This window comes from Amblyomma mixtum, chromosome 1, assembly GCF_055824585.1.
Source record: "Amblyomma mixtum isolate Tamu chromosome 1, ASM5582458v1, whole genome shotgun sequence".
NCBI classification, from domain to species: domain Eukaryota; kingdom Metazoa; phylum Arthropoda; class Arachnida; order Ixodida; family Ixodidae; genus Amblyomma; species Amblyomma mixtum.
The window spans coordinates 189833231-189855961 of record NC_143012.1 but is presented as its reverse complement, the minus strand read 5'-3'; the positions used below and the strand labels follow the sequence as shown (position 1 = coordinate 189855961).

Genomic DNA, 22731 nt, shown 5'->3' with positions numbered 1-22731 from the left:
GCCGAGTCCATGTCCCTGCTTTTGGCATACTGGACTCGCCCGATGCCCCCACCCCCCGCCCCGCCAAGTGGAGCTGATATGGGTGCCCGCGCACTCCGGGAATCCCGGAAACGAGGCCGCCAACCTTTTAGCCCGAGGTTCTTTAAACCGGGCTCAGGTGGCCTCTGATCGGGGATTCACGAAGGAGCGCATGCACTCATTCAGTGAGCTGACCCAGGCGCACAGAGCCTTACGCCAGCTCTACCCCCCGCCCCACCCCTCCCTAGATAACAAACACGCAACACTCTGGCGCAGACTACAGACACACACACTCCCTTCACCCCTTACCCTAGCCTATTATCATCCCTCCTTCCCCACTCCGGCATGCACTCTATGCCCAGAACCCTTCGCCTCTTCCCTCCACATCATTTCCCTCTGCCCGGCGGACCCTCCCCCGCGGGACCTAGAGAACCTCAAGACCTGGGAGGACTGGGAGAGCCTGCTGCGCTCGGAGGACCCGGCCGTGCAGACCATCGCCACCGGCCGTGCTGCCAGTGTTATGGACCTTCCTTCGGAACACAAACACTTGAGTGCAGTGGGGTCGTGCGGGGACCCTGGGGCGTGCCCCGAATTCCTCTGTAAATAAAGTTTTCTCTCTCTCTCTGTCCATGCATTGGGGGTGCTAAACTCCGGCCAGGAGCTGCGGGAGGCCCACCTCGTGAACCGATACACGCGGCTCATGCAGACGTCCCCTCGGCGCCACCTGATAAAACGCTTACTCATCCAACGCGACTGTACTACACAGGTGGCGGAGCGTATCTCAGTACTGTGGCGCCATATGCTCTGGGTCAGAAATACGGCGGGACCTTCCAAAGTCAACCACTTTACTTTCGTCGCCAACGCACGCGGAGCTGCTTATACATCACAACAAATGTGCTAACTTGCACTCGCATTACAGCAGCCCTCTTAAACAGGTGGATGAAACACGCCCCTTTTCACCCAGAGGAAAACAAGTCACAGTCATCCAGTCGGGCTTTTCTCGCAATTAATAACCGAGTTAAAGTGTGCACAATCCCCTCTCGTGACCTTGCGAAAAGAATTGTTTTTCAGCTGCAGTTTGCACGGTTCTAAGACGCGCGTTTTTGTCGCGGCCGCTTATGTTAAAGAGCTTCCACAATTTTACATGATTTTGAACCGCGATTGGCGTCGAAACGTATTTCGTTGCATTTACTTTGCTTTGCTTCATGTATTTCCGCATGCTGCTGCCGTAAGCTGCTATTCCAGCAGTGGTAAAGCGCGCAAACCCCAGAAAAGCTTAGATTTTAACACGTGACCAAGTGCAACTCGGAGAAATTTGGAACTAGGCACGACGGTCGGCATTCTTTGATGTTGGCGCTGCTGAGAAAGGACGCAGGGAAGATATAGGAGGTATACTATAAGTGTTTATTCTCTCTATATGAAGTGTACGATGAGTTGACCGTTGTCGCCATCTGTCGGAAAGGTGGGGCGACTCGAAAACCAGCGCGTGGCCGCCGCGATCTGCTTCGGCGGTGCGCCGTTGCTCGAAAGCGCGCTGCGATCGCGGAGGCCACGACCAGCGGCATGGGACAGCTGGACGCTGTTGCTTGAGTGAAGCCAGCATGATGCCAGCGATATGGCACAAGCATTTCAGCGTTCAGCGAACCGTCACTTGAAATGTTTTTCTGTAGAGTGAACCTAGAATATTGTCAAAGAATATAGAGTAATGGCACCAATATTTCAGCATTCATAATCTCGCTTGCGCACAAAGAAAGAGAGAAACCGCGTCAAAACGAAGAAGAAGAAACGAAATGGTGCCGTAGCGAAGAAGAAGGTGAACATTTGCCATGGTTAGATTCTTGTGGATCCAGGTGTCCAGGAAAAGGCTCCTAGGTTTTGTAGCTTGTGTTGTGTTTGCGTGGGCTTTATTCAAAGCCGAACTCAAATTTCTGCACGTGTCAGAGCGCGACATGAGTGAGCTTTATGCAGGCTATTTGTTGGAGACAGCCGGCTGTTCGCTTCCTCTATACGACTCCTACCATTGGACCGTGAGTCGCTGGTTCCGCAAAAAACCCCATTTTGGACGCATGTGCAGGCGTTTAAACCATACTGTCCTCATCCAAAACATCGACAGATTCACCTTGAGTGCCAAGGCTCTTCGCAGATTCTACAACGTCTCGAAGGAAGAAACCATTTGCCACTACAACAAGATATACCGGAACAAAACCGCCAAGGCTCCCGACCGTGCTCCAACGCTTGGCCCATCGAAACCACTGCTGCTCGGAAGTCGGCTTAGCGTGGACTACGTGCGAATTTCTTGCAAGGCACGGGGAAGAACTCTCTTTGAGGAGTGCTTCTTTGTACCTCGATTGAAGCATCCAGTGATAGGCAGCGATGACCTGAAGAACGAATCGCTGCAGCGTGAGCGCCCCATGAATGTTCTTATCCTTGGCATAGACTCCACATCGAGAATGAACTTTCGCCGACACATGCCGATGACGACCAAGTACCTCACGGAAGAGCTGCATGCGTTCGAGTTTCTAGCATTGAACAAGGTCGGCGAAAACAGTAACCCCAACTTGTTCCCTCTTCTGACAGGGCTGTCTTTGCATGAAGTGGCGAGCTTGCAAAGACGCGCCCAGGCATTCGACGACTTTCCGCTTATTTGGAATCATTATAAGAGGAAAGGATACACGACTCTGTTCCTCGAAGAGTGGCCGCGTTTCGGTGTCTTCGGCTCCGCATGCTTCGGAGGTTTCAGGAATTCGCCGGTTGACTACTACGCGGTGCCCATCTTGCGGTTCATGGACTCGACACCCAACGCCAGTAAGTACTGCATGGGCTCCCGCTTCAAGACAGAAGTGCTTATTAAATACTTAGGCGAAGTTCTCATACTTAATCGCAACAAACCAATGTTCTCATACACGTGGTTAGTCTACGCCACTCACGACGACCTAAGGGGGCTGAAGCTTATCGACGAGCCAATAGAGACTCTTCTCCGGGAGCTCTCCGCGTACGGCGTCCTGGACAACACCGCGCTGTTGATGTTGAGTGACCACGGCTTCCGCATGGGCTCATTCAGAGCGACCGAAATTGGTCGATATGAAAGTAGAAACCCTTTCCTCTTTCTGGCTCTTCCCAAACGTTTTCTGGCGCAATACCCGACAGCTGCAACGCACTTGGAAGTGAACCAGCGCCGTTTGGTAACGCATTACGATCTTCACGCCACCCTCCTCGACCTGTCGAAGCTTCCGGCTCTCGACGCAAACGCCACCAAAAGGGGTTTGAGCCTTTTCGGCCGGATAACGCCAGAGAGGACGTGTGCGAGCGCCTCCATTTCACCTCCCTTCTGCACCTGCCTCGGCGCCAGCAGAAGGCTCAACGACGCTGAAGTAGCCGCGTCCTTCTCTCGCTATGCAGTGTCCTACATCAACGCTGTGGCTGAGCTGCACTTCAAGGACCGCTGCGTCGTTTGGGAGCTCGACAGTGTGAGCGGTGCTTCGTTACTAGGGGGCGCCGCGACCGGCGAGCTATCAGTAAAAGTGATGATCACTACGAAGCCGAAAGCGCTCTTCGAAGTGTACGGTGCTCTCCTCAACACGTCGTCCTGGGAAAAGCGCGTCGACGTTGTCCTGAGGCTGGACAAGTACGCTAACACGACCACGTGCCTGCCGGAGAGCACTTGGCAGCACATGTGCATGTGCAAGCCGCAGCTCCTCAAAGCGTCGTCAGTTTCGTGAATAAACATTCGTCGTGGCAAACTTGACCAGATTACGGGTGAGCCCACTTATTCCAGAGCACTTTACTGACACTGCACATGGTAAAGTGACAGTATGAACGGAATTATTTGCACTTGCCGCCGCGGTGGCTCAGCAGTTATGGTGCTCGGCTGCTGACCCGAAAGACGCGGGTTCGATCCCGGCCGCGGCGGCTAGAATTTCTTTGGAGGAGAAATTCTAGAGGCCCGTGTACTGTGCGATGTCAGTGCACGTTAAAGAACCCCAGGTGGTCGAAATTTCCGGAGCCCTCCACTACGGCGTCTCTCATAGCCCTAATTAGTCGCTTTGGGACGTTAAACTCCATAAACCAAACCAACTTGAGAAGATAACGCTAAATAACTTAAATATTGCTGGTCAGGAACGGACAACGTTTTCAGCACGCACTTTATAGATAGTTCTGCAACTCCTAATATGTGTTCTTCTAGTAATGCTGACAAGCCTTAGGAGAAAGCTTTCTTCTTGCACCCATTGATGCATGTGAAATCCCTCGAATATTCTTGTCTTTGAAGTGTAGAAACCCCCTAGACGGTAACGTCACGCCAATGAAACCAGTGAAGCACGTTTTATAATTTATTGCCCCCGCACTTACTCACATATATAATTTATCATTGGAACCGGGGATATTTCCAGCTTTAATGAACAGAGGTAGTGTCTCTGTAGTACACAAAGGCGCTGAAAAAAACATTGTCAAACTGCAGGCCTATATCAATTCTTCAAATTTATTCCAAATATGTTGAAAAGACTTTTTCGTGGACCAACAGTTTTTATTATTAGGCATAATACACACTCTCAGGCACAGTTCGGCTTTGGTGAAGGACGATCCACAGAACGAGGACTATTGGCAATGAAAAAGAAACTTACTGCTAAATATTGACAAAACGTTTCTCACACTGGTGCTATTCATACATTTCTCAAAAGTTTCGGATTGCTTAAATGACGATATCTAGATCAAAAAACTTTCTACTCGGGAAATACAGGCTGCAAATGTACAATGGGTTGTTTTTATGCGTGGCATATTGCAATCACTCAGTTCAGCCTTGGGCGCGGCCGGGCAGCCACCAAACCACGCGACGTGACGTCACGTGGCTTGGTGACGTGACGTCACCAAACCATGAAAAAAAAAGAAAAATAGAAAGAAGAAAGAAGGAACAAAAAATAAGAAAAAAGAAAAAAGAAAAAAGGAAGGAAAAAGAATAAAAAGGACGACTGAGCATGGTGGCAGTTGCCACCGCCCGGTTTCAAAGGGGGCGCTCCTATCCATCCATCCACCCATATGTCACGGAGGAAAAGCTGCTGAGAAAATCGAGTGCCGCCAAACAATACTTCGCGCAAAAAGACCGCGCAAAATGCAACGCATTCTAGGCTTAACCAAGCTAAGCCAGGGCATGTTTTTTTTTCACATCTTAATTATTGTAGCATGTCTGGCTCACAACTAAACAAAATATTCTCATAGGCTAAATGTTTTATAAAAGAAAGTTTCTCGCATAATCGCAAACATGCCGCCGCGGTGGCTCAGTGGCTATGGTGCTCGGCTGCTGGCCCGAAAGACGCGGGTTCGATCCCGGCCGCGGCGGCTGAATTTCTTTGGAGGAGAAATTCGAGGCCCGTGTACTGTGCGAGGTCAGTGCACGTTAAGGAACCCCAGGTGGTAGAAATTTCCGGAGCCCTCCACTACGGCGTCTCTCATAGCCTTAGTCGCTTTGGGACGTTAAACCCCATAAACCAACCAACTGCAAACATACCATATTTCGTATGAACACATGGCTCATTTCAAAAATATCAATTGATGACGATTGAATACCAAAACGCATATCGCATTCTGTCTTAATTTCATTCGACTTTCAAAGCGCTCAAAGTTTTCTTTTTACTATCAACCGATTGTCTTACAGCTGCTTCTAATATCACCAGCACGTAGCACAGACCTGTTATGGGTTATGGGTTATTGGGGATTAATGTCCCCTTTTATTGTAAACTCACAAGAAATGAAATAAAATAAACAAAAATTGGAGAGGAAGCCCGCACCCAACCAGAGGTTATCGCAGGCGATCCAATTAAACATAAAAGAAAAGGGGCCAACGCCCAAGAGCAAATTTAAGAAAAACCAATTACAAGAGAGGAAAAAAAAGGCACAAATGATGGGCGGGGAAAAGTGATTTTTGAAGCAAGACGCCCCTGAAGGATTAAGAAGGACAAAATGAACATGAAACAGGGATGGGTCCAGCGTGCCCAGATTCTTCAGACAGGCTCGCAGGCGGCCAGGAGGAGGGAAGGTGCGGGGATCTGTAAGAAGGAAGAAGAGACAGGAAAAGAAAGCGAGGAGAAAAAAAAACAAAAAAAACGAACAAACAGGAGATACTTGGCTTAAGAAAGCAGAAGGGGTACATAAAAAAGGGGAAATAGAAAAGAGGATCAAGTAAATGACAAAAAGGCATGTAATAAAGCAAGGAAATAGAACGAGCCAAAAGTTAAAAAAATCAAACAAACAATTAAAACATGAAAATATAACAGCTAGAGATAAGAAAAAGGAATGGCAAAATTAAAAAATAAACATGAAAAAAAAACGAAAAGCAAACAGAACAAAGACTGCATGTACACGCAAAGCCAGCAAATATCAAGGTCCACATACCATCCACATGCCCGTGAGGCAGGGGCAGGGCCACGGCCCACCAATATTGACCATATGGTGCCCCCGACCACATGAGACATGGGGAGGCACAGAAATGGCAAGGAGGTCTACGAGCCATCAGGGCGGGAATAAAGACGATAAACAGGTGAAAGAAGGGAAGAAACGCGAACAGCAACGCGAATAAGCAACGCACGAGACCGAGAGGAACCTAACAAAGAGGGGAAATCATGAGGGGAAAGAAAGTGCGGATAGCCGGGAAGCCCTGCTGCTATGTCTCCGCTGAGAGGACAGGCACGCAGGTAATGAAGAACATCCCCCACAGCTGCCCCGCATGGACAAGAAGGCGGAGGAAGGAGGGCAAAACGATGGAAGTACGAGGGAAAACGACCATGGCTAGTTAGGAGAGGGACAAGAGATCGGGGTGGAGGGAAAGAGAGTGGGAGGCGGTTAATAGAGGGGACAAAAACAGCCAGGAGGGTGTCCGGATGTTCCGCGGTCCAGGTGTCTGACCAAAGCCTGAGTACGGTGGTACGCATGCGGGTGCGCACTGACAAGGGTGACAGCCACGACGGCCGCAGGAGGCCACGCGCCGACGCCAGTGAGGCGGCCCAGTCAGCGAGCTCGTTGCCCCAGACACCACTCTGCGCGGGGACATGATAGAGGAAGACAGGACGCTGAAGAGAAATGGCGGCAAGAGTGCGCTTGATGTCGCGGACGCGTAAGTCGTTCGTAGAAAGAGAGTGAAGAGCCTGAAGGAGAGAAAGGCAATCAGAGTAGACATGCAAAGGTAAAGGAGAGGGGGCGCGCCGGGCGTAACAACAGGCCTCATGAAACGCAACAGCCTCTGCGCAGAAGGCACTAGAGGCTGTCTCTAGACGAAACCGGCCCACATTCCGCAGCGCGCCGGAAGATGAGAATGCGACGTAAGCAGCACCCGCAGAGTGGGACGTATAAGAGCCATCCGTGAATATATGAAGGCCGGGAAGGAAGGACTGAGATGGAAAGTGAGAAGGGAGAAGACGGGCGAAGGAGAATGAGGAAGCCAGAGAGGGATGGTCGCACCAGGGATCAAAGCGGGGCAAGATATCAGACGGTAGGTAAGTGTGACCGCCAAAGGTGACGGGATCTACACCATTTACAAGGTTGAACTCTGCACAGAGGCGATCCAATTCAAAGGGAAGAGGGGGTACCCGGAGGAGTACCTGAAGCGCAGCCGTGCGCGTTGTGCGGAAAGCCCCTGTGATGGCGAGAAGAGGGACCCGCTGCACAGAAACAACCTTCTCCCGAAGGCGGGAATTGGCGCTTCGAGACCACCAAGCGGGTGTAAATCTTTTCATTACGTTTAGTTAAAGATAGGTATTGCAATGTTAAAAATTTCATTGTTTCTCATTACAAGCGGTGATATAAATTTGCACTGCTCCTTTTCGTCACGTTGTGATCTGTATTACACCTGCCTTGTAGTTTTTAGAGCGCAGCTCTTTAGCGCCCGTTCCTGCTTTTCGCGGCGTCGCCGTCGCCGCCGCCGTTGTCCGCCGTAACCGGCAGTGGACACCTTAGTCGCAATTTAAGCTGCAGGACTGATAGAATGGGAGCTTGTAAAGCAAAGGAAATTCGCATAACTGCCCTCTTGGAACAGTGGACACGTCAAGCGTGTTTAAGCTACGTGGCTATAGCGCCAGATGTGCGCGGCACGCGTTGGCATTGACAAAGTTGTGCCATTTTAAGGAAAGTAAGTACCAATAACTGGCTCCATGTGATAGTAGACGTCTCTATCCTGCTTACATGTACGTGGCATGACGAGAGCGAGATGTGGGCTGCATCAGTTAAGGCTGATAATGATGAGCGAACTTCTACTAGGTACTAGGTACTACTATGTACTACTAGGTACGTGGGGTGATGAGAGATGTGAGCTGCAGACATGGGCAGGGTTGTGCTAGAGACGCAGCGCTGAAGCCATAGGCCATCGGCTTTCATTGTTTTCATTGGCATTGTCAACGTTTTACACTCCGATCATTTTAAGGAAAGGAAGGCGAGCGCGCGCGGCGAGGCACGCCAGCTCTGCGCAGTGACGTCACTTGCACCTTGCGCATGCGCAGTATGGTCGTGCAAGAGCATGCGAAACGGCGAGAATGTGCGCAATGCAGCTCACGCAACAATATATGGCGACACGAATATGTTGCTTTCGAAATCCTCCAGGTTTAACCAGAGCTAAATCACAGGCTATTTTTTCGCTCACAGCCAATGCCGCCGACGCCGACGACGAAACAGGACACCTTACGATGGACATCGAAAGGTGTCCCTTACGGCGACACCTTACGATGTCCATCTAAATGTGAGACAGATACTGCGCCGTTTCCTTTCCTTAAATAAGGCTTTTTTGACGGACTAGTTAGTACATATTCATATTTGATAGGCTGTGCGCTAAAAAGACGTTCACAGGTAAAATGATATAGACGACAAGAAAGAAGCGCCTTAAAAATCAGCTTTCAATTTAAAAAAAATGAAAATATGTTTTTGAGGAAAGGAAAAGAGGCAATAACTGTCCCACATATGTCGATGTACACCTGGAACCACGCAGTAAGGGAAAGCATAAAGAATAGTGTAATGCGTAAGCATGACGTCACATTTAAAGGCGTCATACCTTATGATGTAACAAAAACGAGGTCGACTTAACACTTCCACACTAATCACATCATCTCAGACCCATGACGGAAGTCGAGACCTTCAAACCGTAAGTCGATCACTTATTGATCGCTTATGAATACCTTATGGATACCACAATTAATTGTTTTCAGTTCCATCATTTGCTCATCTCAATTTTCAAACTTCACGCCACGCTTCGTTTTCAAATTTTATGCGAAGCATATTACTAGAGCTACACTAGAGCCCGTCGAGCGCGGCAGTGGAGCTACTATTGACCTTTAGCGTGACCACGTGACACCACGTGACAACATGACGTCACAGCAGAGGAGAGATGGGCTGTGGCTCGCGCGGTCGGCCGCGGCGGTGGAGGCTCCACATCAGAGGCGCGGCGGCTGACCACGTGACAACAGGACGTCACAGCAGAGGAGAGATGGGCTGGTGGTGGTGGTGAAAACTTTTAATTACTGAAATAGAGTTTGGGAGCCACAGAGTGGCCACGCTACATGGTCGGCGTCCCTAGTCCGGGACACCGCATGACAATGCCCCGTCTCTAGCCCGTTTCACCAGAGCCCTTTGGGACTCAAGCGAGGAGCAGTTGAGAAGGGCAGTCTCCCATGCCTCTCTGGAAGGGGTAGGGGAAGGGGGGAGGTGGGGATTTTGAGTACATGCCCACACCATGTGGAAGATATCACAGGTCTCCCCACAGTGTGGGCATCGCCCATCCGTGTTAGGATCGTAATGCTTTAAGATTGCAGGACAGAGTAGAGTACCTGTCTGCAGGCGCCTTAAAGTTCGCTCCTCCGTCTTACTCAGCCCCTTTGCAGGGGCCGGGAAAAGGCGGTGGATGTCGCTATAATGCGTTATAATTTCCTTGAATCGCAGCAGCGCCTGGTTAGTCTCCGAGCCAGAAGAGCTGGGATGAGGAGCCCGGTGAGTAAGCGCTCGGGCAGCCGCGTCAGCGGCCTCATTGCCTCGTAAGCCCTGGTGGCCAGGAGCCCAAATGATTCTTTTGGGTGTTGGATCAGTGGCAGTCCGTCTTAGAATGCAAGCAGCTAAGGGGGAGATCTCCCCTGCCAAGTAATGATCACATGCTTTTCGGGAGTCCGTAATGATGATTCTCGAATTGGCGTGGGCGGCAGCAAGCGCTATCGGCTCGCGCGGTCGGCCGCGGCGGTGGAGGCTCCACATCAGAGGCGCTGCCTGCTGCTGCTGGGGGTACATCAATACAGTCTATAGGGAATGGTGGCAGTGGTGGAATAACTAAGGGTGTTTCCAATCTACTTTCCATGGGTGCCAAGAATGCTGTTGTAGCCGGTGCTGGGGTAGCGGTTGTACACTCTGCATTGAATTCACCGATGATCCCGTATATAGCTGCCACGGCAATCCTTGCACACTTCTAGTGGTTGTATTAAAATGACCAAGTATTCAACCAAGGAAAGCCATGTATTACCAAGCCTAGCCATCAATATGCTTCGCATCTGACTAGGCTTAACCTTAGCTAAGCCTCAGCCATTTTTTCACCACGCGTTGGCTTCGCTCATACTTCCGGTCACGTGGTGTAACACTTCCAGTGTTTTCAAATTTGGCGCCGCTTTCGCTCCGGCCCCGCCCACATTTTGGACAATATTAACCCACCATACCCTCGGATTTCCTTTACGAGATTTGTTGATTCTCTTTCTGATGGTACCATTCTTTTTCGCAAATAACCCATTCCTTAGGTCATAGTGCGGCCAAGCCCGTGATGACACGAAACCACCCGCTTTTTGTACATTGCTGGCCCTTATTAATTAACGAATTAACCAACCTCCACCCCCAAACTCCCATAAGAGATTTTTTTGATGCTTTATCCGATGGTACCATTCTTTTAGCATAAACCTATTCGTTCGGACGTATAATTAGCTAACCCAATAACCCCCTTGAACCACCCGATTTCCAGTAAGAGATAGTTCTGAGAAAGCAACATTAAGGTAGTCGCCGAGGCATTTCGCCGAGCTCTGGAAAGGCCAAACTGCACTTGCGCGAGGAGCAGGTGACGTCACACGGCGCGCAGCTGGCGCGCCGGGGCCATCGCTGAAGCCGCCGCCGCTCCGGGCTCTACATCTCCTCGGGGGGGGGGGGGGGGGGGGGGGGGAAGAGCTAGCCTTGGTGACGGGAGCGGTCGGAACCTCAGCGGCACCTGTCTACACCACATTTAAGGTGGGGCCAATTTTTGACCATTTTTTGGACATTTGAAGCTTTCGTCACGCCGCGGTGGTGCTAAGCCTTACGGCGCCGAGGCCTGCAATGGCCCCGGTGGGGGATCCCTCGGCTCCGGCGGCTCCAAATCAGGTCACCGGATACGACCCGCAGTTGTTGCGGATCGTAACAATAGATACCAATCTATCCGAGACGACTCAAGACGAGGATCTTTTACCAACCGAGGACCTTCAATATATGGTCCGCGTGTGGCGCGGAAAAAAAAACGCGGCGGGGGCATCGACGGACGCTGGTGCTGATGCCGCCCAGCAACAGGCTCCGGCTAGCTCTGCGCATACGCAGGGCGGGAGTGCGCTGAATGCACCATCGAAACGCGCTAAGCAACTCCGGTGGCGGCCGCAGAACACGGCGCGCATCGAAAAAGACGACATCGTCGTGGTGCTGAAACCGCGAAACACGATCGACCTCAAAGCAACTTTTGCTCTAGGACAAGCCGACGCTGCAATCCGCAGCATCCTCGGGGACGATGCAAATGCGGCACTTGCGGTGCATCCCGTTTGGGACCAAAACGTGCTAGCCTGTGCACTGTAATCAGTCGACGCCGCGGAGAAGCTACTCCGGGATAGTGTGCTGCCGGTAGGGGAACGCGAGCTACCGTTCCGGGGACACCCCAAACTCACCGGTGCGTTCTATCGTGGCGTCGTGACTGTTTCGCCAGACGAAACGTCTGAAAGTGTTAAACGAAAACTCAGTGCGGAACTAAATGTGGTGTCTGTGCGCAAGCTGGGGGGAACCCCGGTTGCGGTGATCACCTTCGCGGGGACTAAGGTGCCACGGATGGTGTTGTACAGCTAAGAACGGCTCCCTGTTCGCCTGTACAAGAAGACAGTGCCTGCATGCCACCGCTGTGGCACAGTGGGCCATCGGGCCGATGCGTGCCCGCGACCGCAGCCGGGGCACTGCAAACGCTGCGGGGTCCAGGTTCCTGGTGCCACTCCTGACGGCCCGGCGGAGCATGACTGTGTTCCGAGCTGCCTCATCTGCGGAGGCGGCCACCCAATCGGAGTTCCTGGCTGTGCCGGGCGGTTCCGGAAATCCATCAAACCGAACTCCTCATCCGGATCCAAGCCGAACACCAAGACGGGGCCCAAGCAGGCTCCTCCGCCCAAGGCCAAGAAAGCGCCAGCCAATTCCAGGACCCAGGCGGTGGCCGCGGTCCTCGACGCAAGGGACTTCCCGCCCTTGGCACCCGTCCAACAACAGGTGAGCAGTTGGAGTAGGGCAGTCTCCGGGCCCCTACTCGTCCCTACCCTACCGAAACCGCCCTACAGCAGCAGGTAGAGGAGCTCAGGTGCCAGGACCAAATTCTTGCGCGCAAAATTCAAGAATTAGAGCCCAAACAGGCCGGGTCACCCAAACCAATGCAGGAAGCTGAGCCAGATGACGAGGATGACGGGTCATTTGTAACATCTTGCCTCACTAGCGTCTCGCGGTAGACCGGGAACACGGTAGTCGGATCGGTTTCCACTGCTGGTCGCGTCGGCGGCCTCGAGGCACTGCAGCGCCAAACCGAGCACCTGGAGGAACAAGTGGCGGCCCCTCGAATCAAATCATGTCAGCAGTCCGCGAGTCCTTCTAGGACATGTTCAAGGCGGCTTTAACGCAAGCACTTCCCGTCCTTATGGCCCAGGTCACTGACTCCGTCCTTAAAGCCGTGGAGCCCTGGGTCAGCCCCGAAATTAAGAACTCAACTAGCTGCGAATCCCCTCACCTCAAACGTAAGACAGCCTCCGGCCAGGCAGCGGAGGAACACGGTTCAGGCTCGCCAGCCGGTGGGTCGGTGCGGCCCCCCACTGGGGTTGCGCCGGCTCTCGGCCAGAGCTAGTCCGCTCGACCGTAAATAAATACAACAAGATGGTTAGCAGATCTAACAGGAATGCTAAAAACCTTGAAAAATTCCAGATCATCCAAAAAAACATCAGGGGTTTCAGAGCTTGGAAAAAGCGGTCACTCCTCGAGCTCTACCTGCAGTCCCTAGGTGACATGCCGGCGCTCATTGCCCTGCAGGAGCCCGGCATAAACGCTAAATTCTCGGGCTACAGCACCTTTCAGGGGGGCTCCTCTACGTGCATCCTTGTGAATAAGGATTACACCGTGGTTCAGGTCGACTTAGACTTGAGCACCGAGCAAGAATATACAATGGTCCGGGTACTGCCTCTCAGACGCCGCGACCCCTCCCTCAATACATATCCTAAACATATACTGCCCTCCGCATAAGCCGCGCGTAACATTCAATGATATCTTCTGTCGCGCGGTTAAAATGGCAGCAAAAGACCCTCTAGTGATCGTTGGAGACTTCAATGCTCCCAACCTTCACTTTGAAAAGGCAAGAGGACGTAAGCTCGCGGAGCTCATCTCCACTCTCGGCCTCATGTTGCTCACGGACCCGGCGTATAACACCCGAGTGGGGAATTCAGTAACCCGCGACACCTGTCCGGACCTTTCTCTCGTTAAAAATGCTCGAGCGGCTGCCTGGGAGAACTTGGGAGATTCTCTAGGCAGCGATCACTTCCTTCTCCGAATTACACTCATGGCAAAGGCAGCTCGCAAAAAACGGGGTGAGGCCAAGCTGACCGACTGGCAAAAATTCCGAAATCACACTATCCTTCCTGTAGTATTTTCCGGCGGCTAGGCGGAGTGGGCTAACCACATATACAACATTGAGAAACAACACGTCACCACACTACAAACCACCGAAGAGATCCCCGCAGTGGACACCCACCTCCTGCATTTGTGGGAGGCGCGACGGAGCTTAACTGAACGGTGGAAAAAGCAGAAAACTAATCGCAAACTACGCATAGCGAAACTCAAGGAGCAGGCTGCAGCGTACGCTGCCGAACTCTCAGGTTCAAATTGGATAGCACGCAGTGACGCCGCAGCTCATCAAATGAGCTCGAAGGGGACGTGGCGTCTCTTTCGCAGTCAATCGACCCCTCCCAAACGAGAGGGGAGATTCAAAAGCAGCTCCGTCGGGCTCTGCAAGGGCATCAAGGTACGACGGCCCAATTTGCGGACACTCTGTGCGACAGATATCTCTGTCGTACGGAGGACCCGACTGGGCCTGAGTACATGTACTCTGGCAGGCCTAATGAAGCACTCGATGCCCATTTTGAGTTGCACGACCTTAAGGCGGCCTTAGCAAAAATGAACCGGGGTACGGCTCCGGTCCGGGACCACATACCAGTGAACCTGTTGGCGAACCTACCGGACTCAGCCTACCTCCATTTATTAGAATACATCAACCAGATCAGGGGCGAGGGTCCACTCCCTCCCGAGTGGAAAACGTCACTTGGGACGTTTATCCCTAAAACAGGTAAGGCCTTGAATACGGACAACCTGAGGCCCATATCACTGACCTAATGTGCGGGCAAGCTTATGGAGACGATGGTACGGGATCGCCTCTCTCCATACCTGGAGAGCAAGGGCTTCTTTGCAGTCACCATGTTCGGGTTTCGCCCCCACATGTCTGCACAGGACGTCCTCCTCCAGCTGCACAGGGATGTAATACCACCCACAACTATGCAACACAATGACAAAGCCATCCTTGCCCTTGATCTGAAAGGGGCTTTCGACAATGTTAAACACCGAAGCATCCTGGCCAACTTGAGTTCTACCGATTGTGAGGCTAGGGCCTACGCGCATGTAAGAGATTTCTTCATTAATCGCCAGGTCTTTCTTCGGATTGAGGACGAGGAGTGCGGCCCTTACATGATGGGAACACGGGGTACCCCTCAGGGAGCGGCGCCCTCACCGCTCCTGTTCAACATAGCTATGATGCGCCTCCCAAACCAACTGGCCCGGGTGGAAGGCATTCAACACGCGTTATCTGCAGATGATATTAAAATTTGGATCACTCAGGGGAGCCTTGGGGCCATGGAGGACCGCCTTCAGCAGGCCGCTTTCATAGTCGATGCGTATGCTATTGACTGTGGGCTCCAATGTGCTCCAGAAAAATCGGAGCTTCTGCATGTCAGAGCGAACCCAAAGGATAGGACAGCAATACACATATCTCGGTCAGGAGGTCCTATTAGAGAGATGGAGGCGCTCCGTATTCTGGGCCTTTTCATTCACCACAGACTCAGACCGGACTCCACTATTGTGAAAATCAAGAGAGTAGGCGAACAGGTATGGCGCATGATCCGGGGCGGTCTGCGCGGCAGGGACGCGCTTCGGCTCATCTATGCCTTCGTGATTAGCCGGATCCTCTACGCCGTGCCATATCTCCGCACTACTAAGCAAGACGAGGCGGGAATAGGCACCATCATCCGCAAGGCAACTAAGCGAGCCCTGGATCCCCTAGTAGCTACCTCTAATGCCAAACTAAAGGCATTGTGGGTGCTAAACTCCTACACGGAGCTCCGCGAGGCCCACCTCGTGAACCAATACACGCGGCTCATGCAGACGGCCCCAGGGCTCCCCCTGCTAAACCGTTACGCATCCAACACGACTGCACTCCAGAGGAGGCGGAGCGTTTCCCAGTACTGTGGCGCCATATGCTCTAGGGCTCCCCGCTCCCCCGTAACATGGACACCGACATGCACGAAATCAGACGACAAGCCTGGGCTCGGGCTCATGAGAGAGAACATGGCTCCCGACCCGGTGTATATTATGTAGACGTAGCAGGGCCATCGCCCACGGGATTTTACACGGCCGCTGTCGTTCACCAGGAAATGCACAATGATGGACTGTCATTTCGAGCCCCGAATTCAATGCGCGCCGAGGAAGTAGCGACTTGCTGCCGCCCACGACGATTCGAGAATCATTATCATGGACTCCTTAAAAGCATGTGATCATTACTTGGCAGGGGAGATCACCCCATTAGCTGCTTGTATTCTAAGACGGACTGCCACTGAACCAACGCCGAAAAGAATCATTTGGGCTCCTGCCCACCAGGGCTTACGAGATAATGAGGACGCTGACGCGGCTGCCCAAGCGCTTACTCACCGGGCTGCTCATCCCAGCTCTTCTGGCTCGGAGACCAACCAGCCGCTGCTGCGATTCAGGGAAATAATAACGCATTATAGCGACAACCACCGCCTTTTCCCGGCCCCTGCAAAGGGGCTGATTAAGACAGAGAAGAGAACTTTAAGGCGCCTGCAGACAGGTACTCTACTCTATCCTGCAATCATAAAACATTACGATCCTAACTCGGATGGGCGATGCCCGCTCTGTGGGGAGACCTGTGGTATCTTCCACATGATGTCGGCATGTAATCAAAATCCCCACCTCCCCCCTTCCCGTTCCAGATTGGCATGGGCGACTGCCCTCCTCAACTGCTCCTCGCTTGAGTCCCAAAGGGCTCTGGTGAAACGGGCGAGAGACGGGGCCTCGTCATGCGGTGTCCCGGACTAGGGACGCCGACCATGTAGCGAGGCCACTCTGTGGCTCCCAAACTCTATTTCATCAATTAAAAGTTTTCACCACGACCACCACCTGCCAAGAGGTCCACAGGTACAATACATCAGGCTCACACAAACTTCCGCAGGTCGGTATATCCTGGACTCCCTGGGCATCAGAATACCGGCCAACGACCCACCCCTCCTCGCCATCCCACGACCCTTTCACCGGGAGCTTCTCATTAGGCCGCTCCCGAGGAATATGCACCCGTCCCACCATGAGCAGCGCCGCAGAGCCCGTGCGAAGGCACTCCATCGAGCGTACGTCCCCGAGCCGGACGCCGTATGGGTGGACGCTGCCTGCACGGGTGAAGAAGCGATAGCAGAGGTGGTGGACTCTTCATCCACCCACCTCACACTACCTCTCCCTCCAGACACGTCCCCAGAGGCTGGAGAGGAAGCCGCTATTGCACTTGCTATCGCTCGCACGGAAGCCCGGTATATTTTAAGTGACCCTAAAACTGCGATTTTAAATTTTGCTCGAGGCCGAGTACATGCCCCTGCTTTTGGCATACTGGACTCATACTGGACTCACGCTAGCCTCACGCCAGATCTGCCCCCCGCCCCACCCCTCCCTAGATAACAAACACCCAACACTCTGGCGCAGACTAGGGACACACACTCTTCCCTCACCCCTTACCCTAGCCCACTATCATCCCTCCTTCCCCATTCCGGCATGCGCCCTATGCCCAGAACCCTTCGCTTCTTCCCTCCACATCCTTTCCTTCTGCCCGGCGCACCGTCTCCCGCGGGACCTAGAGAACCTCAAGATCTGGGAGGACTGGGAGACCCTGCGGCGCTCGGAGGACCCGGCCGTGCAGACCATCGCCACCGGCCGTGCTGCCAGTGTTATGGACCTCAGGAACATAAACACTTGAGTGCAGTGGGGTCGTGCGGGGACCCAGGGGCGTGCCCCGAATTCCTATTGAAATAAAGTTTTCTCTCTCTCTCTCTCTCTCTCTCAGGCAACAATATATGGCTACGCGCAAATATTTTTTTCGCAATCCTCCAGGTTTTACCAGAGCTAAACCACAGCTAATTTGTTTTGATGTCCTATCAGATGGTAACAACTTTTTTCGCATAAACCCATTTGTTCGGCCGTACTCGTGTAGACAAGCTTGCGAGGACACGAAACCGCATAGCTATACAATGCTTACGCAAAATTTCGGGAACACTGCGTTATCCCGCATTGGAGGAATGCGAATGCAACGACGCCTCCACATTTCAAATTGCTTCTTTGTGTTCTAGGCAAGCCGACTGCGACGCGAGTCGGCGTTCTAGGTAAGCCGACTGAGGGCACTGCGGCCACCCGCATTAGCGCCTCCTGGGGACGTCGGAATGGTACTTCCTCAGCCCCCTCCAACGCACTGGTATTTTTTTGGCCAGACACATATTTGATTGCACACACACAATTGATCATTTACACGCATCGATCACTTAAGAATTCGTTAAATATCACGTATCGATCACTTATCAATTCTTATCGATGAATAATCGATCACTCATCTATCACTTATCAATTGCTTATCGATCACTTATCAAACACTTATGGATCCCAAATCAAAAATGTATGATTTCCTTGTCGACCACTTAATCATCTGAATCATGGAATGTACAATTCGTCCAATTCCCGCCACGCTTGGTTTCAAACTTTCAAATCTGGCGGCGCACGTTGGCTCCGCCCACACTTTCGGTCACGTGGTAGATCACGTGGGGGCGTCACGTGGTACGGCACTTCCGGATATTCAAATTTCGCTCCCCTCTGGCCATCCGCGCCCACTTTTGGTAACTTTATGACTAACTAATGATCCCATCAGACCCAAATTTTTTGGCCGGCATCTTCACATTATCTCGCTTTGACTACATCCACTCTTTAGAAGACATATTTCTATACTTCACCGCATTCACTGCCGACACGTTTTGCGGAAACAAAACCGCCGAGATAGCTTAGTAATCCTTTCGCATTAATAAAAAACTGGCAGCGGCATAGCTAAGTTATGCCAGGATATACGTAGCGAGAGCTACAGTTCCGCCGGTGATTCGAAAAGATTGACATCCCGATGCAAGACCAGTTTCTAAACACGAGGACATCAGTTTTGGTTAGCAATTGGTCTGAACACACATCGGACACGTGACCTTTCAACGACCTAACTTTCAGTAGGCTATCAAGTAAGCTGTGACAGAGTTTGTGAGCAGCGCTTCACAGCGTGCATAGCACGTGTCAAGGGCATGCCGGTCGAGGCGCTCAAATTGCGATGCCAAAGTTTGTCGGGATTGTTGATGTGGTGATCGAAGCAGTGGTCTTGCTCTTTCCTGCTTCCCTTCTCCGGTAGCCGCGCATGCGCACTCGCGCGTGGCGCAGGCGGGCCGGCGCGGTTCTCGCGCGGTGGCGGCGAACCAAAATTGGTTTCCAGATCAACACCCCCGGCACCTAAGGCTGTGACTCCCACACAGCCTGCGACACCGGAGGAGGAAAAAATGATTGTAGAATCGGCTAGGCCGCCTCCTACTAAACGCAAAGGGGAGGCGCTCATCTGTTGATGGCACTAGAGAAAAGATTAGAAGCCAAAATTGAAGCTAAATTTGATTCGTTCATGGCCCAAATTCTGGGAGCAATAAATCAGACTCAAAGCCAGAGACAAGCCCTTACGGTTGAAGTGCAAAGGCAACGGGCAGAATTAGTTGCCATCGGAGAATGGCAACAAAAAGCAGAGGAACAATTTGAACAGCTCCAAAATGGCCAGAGGCGCACCAACTGAGTCTTTGATCTGGCAGTCGAACTGTCGCAGATTCCAACGCAAGCGGGCTTTAGTGCAACAATATCTGACGCTATTACATGAGAAACCGCTAGCTATAGCCCTGGAGAAGACGGGCAAAACCCCAAAACTCTCGGGATACCAAGCTTTTTCAAGTGACAGAGTTGAGAAATCTCGCGTCACAACGTTGATTAAGAGGAACATTGCGGCAATCGAGCACGAAGTCAACGCGAGTGAAATTGAAGCAGTGCTATTAGAAATTCTTACGGGACGGAAAGAGCAGCCGAGCGTGTTCTTCTTTAATCTGTACAGTACCCCACAGCAGAGAGAAGTGAGATACAGGGCCTTCTTTCGCAAAGCGATTAAGACAGCCGGTACTGACCCCTTGCTAATAGTCGGTGACTTTAATGCCGCGCACCCGGTATGGGGTTACGCTAAACAAGATCCCAAAGGCAGGCAGCTATGGGAGGGCGCGCATGAGCTGAGACTCACCCTACACACGGACCCTAGTAGTCCATATAGGGTGGGCAACAGCGTGTGTGCAGACGCCTCCCCTGACCTGACCTTCTCTAAAAATGTGACAGATCTAAAATGGCAGAATTCAGAGAAAAATTTCGGCAGCGATCATTTCATTCTGGCCTCAATCCTTAAAAAAGGAGTTAAGACGCGTCGTGCGCGTCAACCACGAGTAACGAAATGGGAAATATTCAGGAAGAAGCGAGAGAAAGCTGCCACTGGGAAGAACACTAACATAGAGGAATGGACGGAGACCCTCATTCGCCACGTTGGAGAGGCAACAAAGACGCTTGAAGGGGACGATGCCCCAGAGATAGTTGATAGTAAACTGCTTCACATGTGGGAGGCAAAACATGGCATGAAGCGCAGACTATAGAAGCAAAAATGGAACCGTAATCTTAGAAGGAGGGTCGCTATATATAACAAGGAAATTGAAAATTATGCCATCAAATTATGCGAACAAAACTGGTGTCGCAGATGTGACGTTATGGAATGTAGCATGAGCCTTTCCAGAACGTGGGGTGTGCTGAGACACCTGTTAGATCCGACCAATTCAAAAACCCAACCGGGAATTACATTATCAAAAGCCAGGCACGCATTTGAGGGAGCAGATGCGGAATTTATGCAAAAACTAACCAACATGTATAGTGGTGATACCCATAGTACCACCCTCCCAGAATACGACGGCGCTCCCAACGATGAGCTCGACGCACCCTTCACGGACGCGGAGGTCAGGGCAGAAATAATGCGACTAAAAACGAAGTCGACCCCGGGCCCTGACGGAATAACAAACAAAATTTTAAGAAACCTATATATAGACTACGACGCCATCAGCCTCTGACGGAGTACGTCCAAGAAATTTGGACTAAAGGCCACCTGCCTCAACAATGGAAGTCGGCAAATGTAATTCTAATCCCAAACCCGGGTAAACCCCCGAAAATGGAAAATTTAAGACATTTCCTTAACCTCATGCATGGGGAAATTGATGGAGCGCGTAGTCCAGACCAGACTGACGTGCTTTATGGAGCACAACGATCTGTAGCCGCCCAAGATGGTCGGCTTCCGACCGGGCTTGTGCACGCAGGACGTTATGCTGCGACTGAAACATGACATAATCGATTCGCGTTCTAGAGACGCCAAAGTAATTCTCGGTCTAGACTTGACAAAGGCTGTTGATAATGTCAAACACGAAGCAATCCTCCGAGGTCTCCATGAAAGTGGGGTAGGCGCGCAGACATACGATTACATCAAGGACTTTATGTCAGGCAGAACTGCCTGCATGAAGTTCCAAGACATTGAGTCTTGCACACTGAAGTTAGGGAGCAGGGGCACGCCGCAGGGCTCGGTTCTCTCCCCGTTCCTCTTCAACGTGGCAATGAGGGCCCTCCCCGAAGCTCTGCGGAGAATAGAGGTGCTAAATTTCAGTATGTATGCGGATGACATCAACCTCTGGATTAATCAGGGGAGCGATGCGAGTATCGCGGAGCGCCTGCAGGCTGCGGCGGACACTGTCGTCGACTATGCGGCCAGTAGGGGTCTCTCATGCTCTCCGCAAAAATCAGAATTATTCGTCTGTAACCCGAAGTCACTCCTATAAAAGCGCAGTATGAAATTACATTAAAGTAACGGGAAAACCAGTTCCAAAAGTAGATCAAATCAGAATCTTAAGGCTATTCATTCAGGACAATGGATATAATGATGTGACACTAAAAAGGCTCGAGGGATTTGCCACGCGAGCCCTTGGCATATTTAGAAGCGTCGCGCTGAAAGGAGGAGGCCTGAAGGAAAGAAGCTTGCTTAAACTAACAGCATAACAGCATAAGAGCATACGTAATAAGCCGCGTGAGTTATGCCACACCTTTCTTAAGCATTAGGGCTGAGGAGAAGAAGAAACTAGACTCGCTCATTCAACGGTGCATAAAGAGGGCCCTGGGCTTACCGATTAGCACCTCCACAGAGAAGCTGCTCTCTATGGGAGTGCAGAATACCTGGGACGAAATAGCGGAGGCTGTCAGAATTTCACAGCTCGAAAGATTAAGCCTAACAACCACAGGCAGAGCCATCCTTGAAATGGTAGGCCTGCAAACAGATAAGGGACTACGAGTCAGATCGAGCATTCCGCAGGACTGCCGAGAAAATCTAATCTTTCCCCCACTCCCTCGTAACATGCATCCCATATTTCACACTGAAAGGAGGGAGAAGAGGGCAGAAGCACTTATCAGACGCTTCGATCCGATGGAAAGCAAGTCCTCTGCGTAAGTGGACGCAGCATGTGGCAAGTCGGGTGCGGCGGTCGCCTCGGTGGTCGACGGCCGCGGTGCCCCCGTATCGGTAGCCACCATTAGAAGCCGCAATGCGGAAACAGCTGAAGAAGTTGCGATAGCGCTCGCTTGCGTTGGAACGGAAGCCAATTTCATAATTAGCGATAGCAAAACGGCCATCTATAATTTTGGAAAGGGCCGGAAGCGGCAAGGATTCTCGCCTGTAGACAGCTAAACAGAAAAGTTAGCCTAATTTGGACTCCCGCACACGCGTCCATTCGTGGCAACGACGCGGCCCACGAGTTAGCCCGAGCTCTCTACGTCCGGGCAACTGCGGAGCCGCCCGACTGCCAGAACATGGACGAGTGTTTGCAAAATGATACGGAAATTGTTGAAAACTATAGGTTACAGGGGAGACTGGTGCCACCACCGGATAAAAGTCTAAATAGGGAGGCAATTGCATGGCGACGCCTCAAAGCTGGGAACTTCGTGAACCCGGTC

At 51.9% G+C, this 22731-nt stretch overlaps 1 protein-coding gene across 1 annotated transcript; it reads left to right on the top strand.

Moving 5' to 3' along the window:
* Nucleotides 1-1844: 1844 nt before the first annotated feature.
* LOC149370299 (uncharacterized) lies at nucleotides 1845-3737 on the top strand. Its single transcript, XM_089577479.1, has one exon. It carries the CDS (start codon nucleotides 1845-1847, stop codon nucleotides 3735-3737), a length of 1893 nt encoding a protein of 630 aa, XP_089433605.1.
* Nucleotides 3738-22731: the final 18994 nt, after the last annotated feature.

Coding starts and splice junctions, on each gene's coding strand:
- LOC149370299 (XM_089577479.1), top strand. CDS start 1,845: ATGGTTAGATTCTTGTGGATCCAGGTGTCCAGGAAAAGGCTCCTAGGT.